Source organism: Phyllobates terribilis, unplaced genomic scaffold (genome assembly GCF_046119375.1).
Source record: "Phyllobates terribilis strain yellow unplaced genomic scaffold, ASM4611937v1 Scaffold_11__3_contigs__length_659146591, whole genome shotgun sequence".
Taxonomy (NCBI): domain Eukaryota; kingdom Metazoa; phylum Chordata; class Amphibia; order Anura; family Dendrobatidae; genus Phyllobates; species Phyllobates terribilis.
The window spans coordinates 350,065,730-350,077,259 of record NW_027362771.1 but is presented as its reverse complement, the minus strand read 5'-3'; the positions used below and the strand labels follow the sequence as shown (position 1 = coordinate 350,077,259).

At 46.2% G+C, this 11,530-nt stretch overlaps 1 protein-coding gene across 3 annotated transcripts in view; it reads left to right on the top strand.

Annotated features, from left to right (window-relative positions):
* Positions 1-490: 490 nt before the first annotated feature.
* The window catches only part of LOC141166314 (uncharacterized), a 125,341-nt gene continuing 114,301 nt past the window's right edge, over positions 491-11,530 (top strand). For 2 of the 3 annotated variants that reach the window (XM_073652882.1, XM_073652881.1), the window contains exon 1: positions 491-625. In XM_073652882.1, coding sequence (XP_073508983.1) covers positions 500-625 — 126 coding nt within the window. In that variant the 5' untranslated portion in view covers positions 491-499. Of the gene's footprint in view, positions 736-11,530 lie in introns of all 3 variants that reach the window. The other variant, XM_073652884.1, reaches the window with a different exon arrangement.

Below are 11,530 nucleotides of genomic sequence, written 5' to 3'. Positions count from 1 at the left end.
AGTATCACCAACTTTTCCAGCTTTTTGTTAACCCTGTCCCAACTTTTTTTTGTGTTGCTGCCATCAATTTCTAAATGAGTTAATTTTTCCTAGTAAAATGGAAAATGTATAACTTTCACCATCTGATATGTGCTATATGTTCTGCTGTGACTAAAATATGGCTAGAAGAGATTTCCAATTCATTGCATTCTTGTTTGCGTCACACTTTACACAACGTTCCATCTTTTTTGGAGTTGGACTTGTAAAACAGACTGAAGTAATATTTTTTCCTGACATGTTTATCCAACTTACACATCTGCCAGACATGACATCTTATCAGCACTGGTTGCTTCCAGTACTGAATCTGCTGATACAACTGCAGGAGATGAAATCAGATCTGCATTGATTTGCAGCAGAAGATATTGAGGTTTATAACCACTGATAAACTGTTTCACTTCATTTTTCTTTTTTATGAATAACAATAGACTATGTATGGCAGGAATGTTAGCTATCGATCTTTATGAGTATGTCAACAATTATTTTAATGCTCTTTTATGAAACAACGTATCTGCAAAGCACAGTGCAGCTTTTGACCCAGTTCCTGGTAGCTGTACTATCCTCATTCTTCCACCACACCCAGATGCAGGTGATATGTCTAACTGAATTGCCTTTATTATAGTGTACTATACGTTAAGGTTGTTGTATTCTGGTTTTCTACTTCAGTCAGGCTGGAGACATTGGAATACAAGTCAACAGGTAAAACAGAAGTTATCGATCTCTAACTTTGCTTTACTGTACATCATCTTATTGTCAACCATTATCATTTCTGTAAAACTTGGAACAGATTTACTAATAATGTCGCAGGCACTATAAAAAAGAAAGCCTTAGCACTACTGTATGCAGCATTTTAATGAAAGTGTTAAAAGATAATTGAATTTTACATTTCATTAAAAAAAGCAGACCCTACTCTCATCTTAGGATGGCCAGAGACTAAAAATGGAAATCTGGTGCATAAATTATTGTAAATGTGAAATCGACAGAGCAGGGCAATTTACATTGTGAATTATCTCTACAGTCAGTGAATGAGATGCTGTTACTGTTATGTTGAATTCATATCTCTACTTCAGTCAATGATCAGATATATTTGTATTCTGATTAGAGATGAGCGTTGTTCTACTCGAACTGTTCGCCAATCTCAAATTCGAGCTGTTTTGGGCGGTGTTCGAGCCGGTCGGCGAACACGAACAATTTGAGAAAAATTCGGCTGTTCGAGGTTATGTTTGATAACTGTTCGTGCACCAAAATCATAACTGGATTTTTTCTCAGTAATGATGAAAATTAATGTTAATACGCAGTTTGAGTGTACAGCGGAGTGGGGGGAGGGGCAGGGGATGGATCTCTGCAGGAACAATGAAGATCTCCATTTTTTTTTCTCTTTCCCTCATTTACAGTGGAGAGGTGCAATCTGTCAGCCTATCAGCAGCGCACACACGGAGCGAAGTGCTTTTTTTCACACAAGCAAGGGCATGTGTCATTGGCAGTGTATGTCACATGTCCTTGCCCTATAAGACCAAGCCATTTTCCCCGTCGCCACCATTTTCTCACTGCTGCAGCTGCGTGTTAGACGGCACCGCTGTTGCTGTGTGCGCTATACCTTGTTAATTTCAAGCCAATTTTCGCACAAATCTACAGATAGCTTGGGAGTAGGGAATAGTTGTGATTGCAGTCCTTTTAAGGACTAGGTTACAGCATTTCCTACGACTTTTATCAGGCAGGTCTGTGCTCTTAAATAGATAGGTTGTGGGAGTAAAGACTAATTGTAATTGCAGTCCTTTTCAGGACTAGGTTATATCAGTTCCTATCAGTTTTTGCCAGGCCGGTCTGTGCCAGTGCTGTGCAAGTTTTTTTCACAGCATTTGGCTGAATCTAGCAAAGCTAATCCTTTTTGGCCTATTGCAGAGTGTGTTAGTCAGTGGAGTAGCCTATCTGTGTTGCAAGATATACCACCTGTGTATAGAATACCAATTTTTTTACTGCACCTAGTGAAGTAAAATCTTTTGGGCATAGCATCATTCTATTAGTCCATCTATACTGACCTCCATCAGGTTGCAAACTGAATCTAATTTTTTTCTGCATCTAGCTCTGAAAAAATATTTGGCCTTCTAGCAGTGTGTCGGACTTTCTCTATTAGTCCATCTATACTGACCTCCATCAGGTTGCAAATTCAAAATAATTTTTATCTGCATCTACAGTACCTCTGAAAAAATATTTGGGCTTCTAGCTGTGTGTGGGACTTGTTGTATTAGTCCATCTATACTGACCTCCATCAGGTTGCAAACTGAATATATTTTTTTCTGCATCTACCTCTGAAAAAATATTGGGCTTCTAGCTGTGTGTGGGTCTTGTTCTATTAATCCATCTATACAGACCTCCATCAGGTTGCAAACTGAATCTAATTTTTTTCTGCATCTAGCTCTGAAAAAATATTTGGCCTTCTAGCAGTGTGTCGGACTTTCTCTATTAGTCCATCTATACTGACCTCCATCAGGTTGCAAATTCAAAATAATTTTTATCTGCATCTACAGTACCTCTGAAAAAATATTTGGGCTTCTAGCTGTGTGTGGGACTTGTTGTATTAGTCCATCTATACTGACCTCCATCAGGTTGCAAACTGAATATATTTTTTTCTGCATCTACCTCTGAAAAAATATTGGGCTTCTAGCTGTGTGTGGGACTTGTTGTATTAGTCCATCTATACTGACCTCCATCAGGTTGCAAACTGAATATATTTTTTTCTGCATCTACCTCTGAAAAAATATTGGGCTTCTAGCTGTGTGTGGGACTTGTTGTATTAGTCCATGTATACTGACCTCCATCAGGTTGCAAACTGAATATAATTTTTTTCTGCATCTAGCTCTGAAAAAATATTTGGCCTTCTAGTAGTGTGTCGGACTTTCTCTATTAGTCCATCTATACTGACCTCCATCAGGTTGCAAATTAAAAATAATTTTTATCTGCATCTACAGTACCTCTGAAAAAATATTTGGCCTTCTAGCAGTGTGTCGGACTTTCTCTATTAGTCCATCTATACTGACCTCCATCAGGTTGCAAATTCAAAATAATTTTTATCTGCATCTACAGTACCTCTGAAAAAATATTTGGGCTTCTAGCTGTGTGTGGGACTTGTTGTATTAGTCCATCTATACTGACCTCCATCAGGTTGCAAACTGAATATATTTTTTTCTGCATCTACCTCTGAAAAAATATTGGGCTTCTAGCTGTGTGTGGGACTTGTTGTATTAGTCCATCTATACTGACCTCCATCAGGTTGCAAATTGAATATAATTTTTTTCTGCATCTAACCCAGCCAATAGTTTTGGCCTAATACCACAGTTTGGCCACTCAGCTCTGCTCGGTTACCATCCATTGTTTTTTTGTGCAAACAACTCCAGAGTTGTGAATTAGTTAACCACCAAAATGAGTGGAAAAAGGCCTGCTGCTGGTGGAAAGGGGAATAGGCATGTTGGGAAGGGGAAAAAAGGTTGTGTCCGTGGGGTAGGTGTTAAAGCAACAGTAACATCTGCAGAAGAAAGACCATCTTCCAGCCAAACTAAAATGTCTACTTCTTTTAGCGGACAATGTGATAAGATCCCTTTCTTACGGCCACGCCAATCGCTACAAATTCCAGATGAGGCACAAAAACAGCAGGTGCTTCAACGGATATCAAGTGCTCCTTTAAGTGGGCTATCCTCCACATCAACTTCAACATCACAAATACTCCACTCCTCAAAGGTGTCACCCAAATCGCACTTGCATCCTCACAGCTCCCAAATCTCCAGCTGCCCGTCTGAGTATGAGGTAGAACAGATGGTTGAGTCTGCAGAGCTGTTTACTCATACTATAGCCTGGGAATCAGAGGTCGACTCCAGCGCTTCTGTGAATCCAGACGAGGAAATGATCTGCACTGATGCCCAGAATCTTTATGAGTCGGATCCAGGACCAGACGCAGAAGGTTCTGACCATAATGTAGACCCTCATTCCCAAACTGTAACTCCTGTTGGTGGAGACAATGAGGAAGACGATGATAAGACTCAAATACCTGATTGGAGCGACAACTTTAGTTTTTTGTCAGGGCAGGAACAGGTTGGCTCTGAGGACGACGGGTGTGATAACACACAGGGTGATGATGATGAGGTTGGAGATCCCACTTACTGTCAACCCACAGTCAGCCAAGAGATGAGGTCAGCAGAGGAGGTGGAGGAAGATGCTAATGACGACGAGGTCAGGTTGCGCCTTCCTGGACAGAGACGTAGTACTGGAAGCACGTCAACAACTGCATCCTCAAACACAACTCTGCCTCTCACCACAAGTCGTGGTGGCTCTTCAGGTCGCATGATTGCTAAGCCTTGCATAGCCTGGGCATTTTTTCAGATCGATAAAGATGACCCAACTCGTGTTATCTGTAACATTTGTCAGCAAAAGCTAAGTAGAGGCCAAAAAATACATAGTTTGAGTACTTCATGCATGAACCGGCACATGGACATGAAGCATAAGTTGCAGTGGGAAGCTCAGTGTGCTACAATGCGGCCTAGCCGGCCGGGCCAACCGCCGTCTGCCATATCTTGTGCATCCGCGGCCTCTTCATCCTCTGTGACTGGGGGGACAGCAGTCACACCTGTTTTGGGGCGCAGACCTGCCACCTCTTTACCCGCAACAGCCAGCATGATTGGCAGGTCATCATTTTCTTTGGAGGTGGTAAAACCAGCTAGTGTTGAGCGCTGTCCGACATCAATAGCACCACCTTTGGATCAAGGCAACCTAACATGTCCGCCTGCATCTTCCTCACAGACCGGCAGTTTGCCGGGGACACCCTTATCAACCCCGTCTAAGCACAATAGCCAGCCCTCGGTCCCTCAGATGTGGACAAGTAAAAGACCATTTCCTCCTAGCCATGAGAAAGCTAAGAGGTTGAATTTCACCATCTGCGAGCTCTTGGCTACAGAAATGCTGCCTTTCCGCCTGGTGGACACAGAGGATTTTCGAGACCTTATGTCCGTCGCAGTGCCCCAGTACCAGATGCCCAGTCGGCACTACTTCTCAAAGAAAGGTGTGCCTGCGCTCCACCAGCATGTCGCACACAACATCACCGCTTCTTTGAGAAACTCTGTGTGTGACAGGGTGCATTTCACCACAGACACTTGGACGAGTAGGCATGGACAGGGGCGTTACATGTCGCTGACTGGGCACTGGGTAACTATGGTGACAGCAGGACAAGGGGCTGCTGTCCAAGTCTTGCCGTCCCCACGAGTTGTGCGTCAATCCTCTTTATGTCAAAGTTCCTCCACTGCTTCTGCCTCCTCAACCTCCTCTCGGTCTTCCACCTGCACCCAAAGCCTGTCTGGTCATGCCACAAGCTTTCTAACTGTGCAGAAGGGATCCTGCACACCTCCTTACTATGCTGGCAGTAGGGCTCAACGTCATCAGGCGGTTTTTACTTTGAAATGTCTGGGAAATGTGAGTCACACAGCTGAGGAGTTGTGGTCAGCTCTGGAGAACCAATTTCATGAATGGTTGTCTCCACTGGACCTGAAACCAGGGAAGGCCGTGTGCGACAATGCTGCAAACCTGGGTGCGGCCCTTCGCCGGGGCAATGTCACACACGTGCCTTCTATGGCTCACGTGTTGAACCTGGTTGTCCAGCAATTTTTAGCCCACTATCCCAGACTAGATGGCCTTCTGCAGAGGGCACGGTCGCTGTGTGCTCACTTCCGCCGTTCGCATCCCGCAGCTCAGCGACTTACATCTCTACAGAAGTCGTTGGGCCTGCCACTTCACCGGCTAAAATGCGATGTGCCTACCCGGTGGAATTCAACTCTGCACATGTTGCAGCGACTGTGGCAGCACCGACAAGCCCTGGTGCAATACGTTCTGACGTATAGCCTGGGCCAACGAGATTCAGAGGTGGGGCAAATCACGCTGGAGGAGTGGTCTCAGATCAGGGACCTATGCACCCTTCTGCACAGTTTTGAAATGGCGACGAAGATGTTTAGTGCTGACGATGCCATTATCAGCATGACTATTCCGGTGATTTACATGCTGGAGCACATGTTAAACAGAATTCGGAGTCAGGTGGTGGCACAAGAGGAGGTGGAGGAAGTAGAGGAGGAGGAGTTGTATGCGGAAGGGCTAACATCTGCAAGGTCCAGACGGTCGGCAGCACCAAGGCGGCAGGCATGTGAGGGTGGGGGAGATGGTTTTACCAGGGCGCATGGTAGCAGCCAAACTAGTGAGGAAGGTGCAGGAGCCCAGGAAGAAGTGGAGGACGAACTGATGGAAGACTCATCAGATGAGGGAGACCTTGATCACATTTCTGTTGTGCGAGGTTGGGGGGAGAGGACAGAGGAAGGAAGCATGATTGTTACCTCGCCACCAACACAACAGGGACTTGGTGCTCCTGGATGCGCAACACACATGAGTGCCTTCTTGCTGCACTACCTGCAACATGACCCTCGAATTGTGAGAATTAGAAATAATCCTGACTACTGGGTTGCCACACTGTTAGATCCCCGGTACAAAAGTAAATTTGCAGAAATTATTCCTGCCATAGAAAGGGATGCACGCATGCAGGAGTATCAGCAGAGACTGTTGCAGAATCTTACATGTGCTTTTCCACAAAATACCAGTGGTGCACGTAGTGAATCTCACAGTTCCAACTTGCCAACCGTGGGACCGTCAAGTGTTCAGCACTCAAACCGTAACAGAACCACAGTATCTGCTGGTAACATCAATTTTGCGGAATCATTTCACCACTTTTTTAGCCCATCCTTTGCAAGGCCACAGGAGACAAGAAGTCTGACACATAGTTAACGCCTAGAGACGATGGTACAGGAGTATCTCCAAGTAAACATTGAAGCCACGACTGTGTCACTGGACCCTTGCTCTTTTTGGGCTTCCAATCTGGATAAATGGCCGGAGCTAGCCACTTACGCCTTGGAGATCTTGTCATGCCCCGCAGCCAGCGTTCTGTCTGAACGTGTGTTCAGCGCTGCTGGTGGTGTGCTGACAGATAAGCGCACGCGGCTCTCCACTGATAATGTAGACAGACTCACGTTCATAAAGATGAACAAATCATGGATCCGAAACGACTTTTCTACCCCTGTGTCATCCTGGGGAGAGTAAAAGCTTGATGATTGGTTAAAATCACCCTACCAACCGTTTTAAGCTTTCAAATTACTAATCATGTTTATCTGTATCTTGACTGGAAAATAATTTGGGCTTTGTAGCAGTGTGCAGCACTGATCCTATTAGGCCATCTATAATAAGCTCCACCAGATTTAAAATTAAAAATAATTTTTAGCTGCATCTAGCCCGGAAAATAATTTTGGGGCTCCGAGATGCGCAAGACACATAAGTGCCTTCTTGCTGCACTACCTGCAGCATGACCCTCATATTGTCAGAATTCGAAGTAATCATGACTACTGGGTTGCCACACTCTTAGATCCCCCAAACTTTTCGATCAACCTTTTCATTTTAATAAAGACCAAAAAAATGGTCATTTTTGAAATTATAAGCATTAGCAGGTTGTTAGAAACTGAAATCAAACAGTTTTCAACTCAAAACTTTATTGTAGGTGATGTTACATTTTCACATAGGACCCCTTGTTCGAAAGGAGCTTCTGAACTCTCTCGTCCATTGAATTTGTCAGGCTTTGGATGGTTTCTGCTTCAATTGTTTTGCATGAGGACAGAATACCCTCCCAGAGCTGTTGCTTAGATGTGAACTGCCTCCCGCCATCATAGACACTCCTTTTAATGATGCTCCAAAGGTTCTGAATGGGGTAGAGGTCAGGGGAGCATGGGGGTCACACCATAAGTTTGTCCCCTTTTATGCCCATATCAGCCAGAGATGCAGATGTTTTATGTGCAGCATGAGATGGTGCATTATCATGCAGAAAAATGATCTTGCTGTGAAATACACGGTTCTTCTTCTTGAACCATGGCAGGAAGTGCTGTTTGAGAAAATCCACATACATTATGGAGTTCATCTTTAGCGCCTTCAGGGATCCTAAAGGGGCCGACAATCTCTCTCCCCATGATTCCAGCCCAAAACATTACTCCACCTCCTCCTTGTTGGCGCTGTAGCCGTGTTTGCGTGGGGTGTCCATCAACCAGCCATCCTCCACTCCATCCATCTGGACCATCGAGCGCTGCACGGCATTCATCCGTGAACAAAACAGTTTTGAAATCAGTCTTCATGTAATGTTTGGCCCACTGGAGCCGTTTCTGCTTGTGTGAAGTGGATAGAGGAGGTCGACAGGATGGCGTATGCACAGCTGCAAACCTCTGAAGGACCCTGCATCTTGTTGTTCGGGGGACGTTGGAGGCACCAGCAGCTTCAAAAACTTGTCTGCTGCTATGACAAGGCTTTCTTGCCGCTGCTCTTTTAACCTGACGTAATTGCCTGTAGGAAAGAGTCCTCAATTTGCCCTTATCAGCACGCACACGTGTGTACTGTGAATCAGCTACATACTTCTTGATTGCCAAGACACTTCATCCTGATCATCGCACAATGTTGATTTTAGTCATGCCTTGACCTAAACACTCCACAATTTGTTGCTTCTCAGCAGCCGACACATCCTTTTTCTTTCCCATTTTGGCAGAAAATGTAGGCTGCTTAATAATGTGAGAGAGCCTTCTTAAGTAGTCTTGCCTTTCATTGGACACACCTGCCAAACTAATTAGCACAGGTGTCTGCAATTACTTACAGTGATATAAAGAGCCCTGACACACATCACCATCAATGAGTTTAACTGACAAACAAACAAATTCTTCCCTTATCACTCCTAAACACTTTTTGCATAATAATTTGGAACGCAGTGTACATGTGCTTTTCCACAAAACACCAGTGGTTCACGTAGTGAATCTTACAGTTCTAACTTGCCAACCGTGGTCTGTATGGAATTGTTCAATAAAGGGCCCAAAATTAAGATAACATAGATGGGAGAGGTCTCTATGAATAGGAATTCCTAAGTATTTGATACCCTGTGAGGGCCAGGCAAAGGGAAAGTTGGACTGGATGGAATCCTATATGGATTTGGGGAGGGAGACATCGAGGGCCTCAGACTTCGCTGCATTGATTTTAAAATTTTACCATGTAACAAAGTGATCTATTTCAGCCATAACAGCAGGGATGGATATATGTGATTGAGTGATATATACTAGGACATCATCAGCAAATAGAGAGCACTTGTACTCGGTGCCTCCCACCTCAATCCACCTAATATTGGGGTTATGGCGAATTGATGAGAGCAGGTGCTCCGTCACTAGGATGTATAAGAGAGGGGACAGAGGACATCCCTGCCTTGTCCCATTGGTGATTGTAAAAGGTGATGAAAATGTTCTGACGCACCCCCTGGGCCTTGGGACACCCGGAGCCGGACCCTTTTTGGTGGATGCTGGTGGTTGTAGTCTTCGTGGCGGCGACCCGGTTCCGTGGCTCAGGGCGGTCAAACCAGTGGCGGAACTATTTATGTGGTTTTGATGTTTAAATGTCCGACTACGCCACCCGTGGATTGCGGTCAGAGTGAACCGCCGCTACAGGGCAGACCGCTGAGGCTGGTGTTGTGGGTGCAGCAGAGCGTTGCATAACTCCCCACGGGAGGAGTATAGCCTCAGGGCAGTGTATGCGGAGGATGGGGGTGATGGTGCAGGGCAGCAGCAGTAACGACACGGAGTCAGTGATGCAGTCCAGGGCCTTTACTCACAGTTCTTATTATCCAGACCACGTCTGCAGGTAACGGCTGCCCACGTCGTACTGTGCTCACCAGGTGAGGGGCTCAGACAACTCCCAGATAACTTTGGAGCACTTCACAGGACCCCCTTTGTGTGTCCTTTGTCTGGCCTTTCTTACCAACACTTCTGTCCGGCTGCCTCGGGCCTCCTCTTGGTAAACTTGGCGCCAGTTTCCCTGACCCTATGTGGTGCCTTCCTAGCGGGTGTAGCGAGGGGCTGCGCCACATAAAATGTCAGAGCCTCCGGTTTCTAGCTGAGGGTCGTTTCCTGCCTCCACTAGTTCGGGGACCGGTCTCCCCCTTTGGCCTGACCCCTCCACGCAGGTGGATTCGGGCGTGCGGTGGCGACTCGCCCGTCCGCACCCCTGGGATCCCTTCATTCCTCGTTCCTGGAGCTTTCTCCGCTCCTCTTCCTTCCTTCTCCCTCTTCCAGGCCTGGGCCTCTGTTACTAGGCCCGCCTCCGGAGCAGAGCTCATGCAGAGCCCCTGCTCCCTGCCACTTCTGCTCAGACTTCTCTGCACTGAACTAAGATGGTGCCCACCTTTTATACTCCCATCTCAATGCACCCAGGAACTGCTTCCTCCCTGCTCCTGCACTACAGGGTTCCCCTTCCTCAGTGTTCCCTCCCCCCACTCCAGCCAGGGACAGGGACTGTCGTGCCCATCTCAGGGGCATATTGGTCGCCCTGCCCCACGGCAATGTGGTGTAATGCATGCAGGTGTCGGGTCCTGATCCACACTCCATCCTTACCTGAGAGTGAGATATCACACCTCTGGGTGAGGTGCAATACGTCTGTAGCAACCGAGCCCTCAGGGTGCTACAGTTCCATTTATCTTCAGCCTAGGTGACGTATTGCGATACAGGGCCGTGATTTTGGCTATAAAAGGGTCCCCTAGACCCCTACCCCAAGCTTTTTAAGAGAATCATATATGGCGTGCCAGGAGACTCTATGGAATGCTTTCTCAGCATCCAACGAGAGTATCTAATTACAAATTTTTAACTGCATCTAGCCCAGGAAATACTTTGTGCCTAGTAGCAGTGTCTGCTAGTCAGCGGATTATCCCGGCTGTTAAGCAAGCTACACCACCTGTAGTTTAGACACTTAATTTTTTCAAAGGAAATGCTTCGGGACCATGGGATACTTAGTGAAGAACATCAGGAGGCACCCCAAGGCATAGGGGCTGGGACTGGCAGTAGGATGCCTTGCGGTGGACAGCCGAGCTCGATCCTTATAAAAGCTTTTTAACTGCAGCAGCTTTAGTGGACGCTACTGGAGCTGGAATTACCGCGGCTGCTGGCATGAGTCTTGCCCTCCAATAGATCCTTGTAAATGGATTTAAAGTGTATTCATTCAAATTAGAGAGACAATTTAAATTAAAAAGCTTAGAGCTGCCTCCACCACAGGGGGGCTCGCTCGACCCACCAGCGGACAGGCACCAGTATTGGGAGAGGGGGGCTGGCCGTCAGGGTTCACCGTGGCTCTGGCACAAACCCGGCGACACGGAGGTGGCATGGGCAGGAGCGGACTGGCCGTGTCGGCTTCTCACTTTTTGGATTTTAGAAGGGCATGACATGCCTATATCTGTGTCTCCCCCTCCTTTTACTCCTCCACCTCTTTTATTTTCGCATGACTATATGTACTTGTCACTTTTCCATGTGTTAGTTATGTCTTCTGAGCAGTTTGTCAGCTTTTGGACACCTTTGAAGGTGTTTTCTATGTGTTTCTATGTGTTTTTGTTTGCCTGCCATTGGTTTTAACG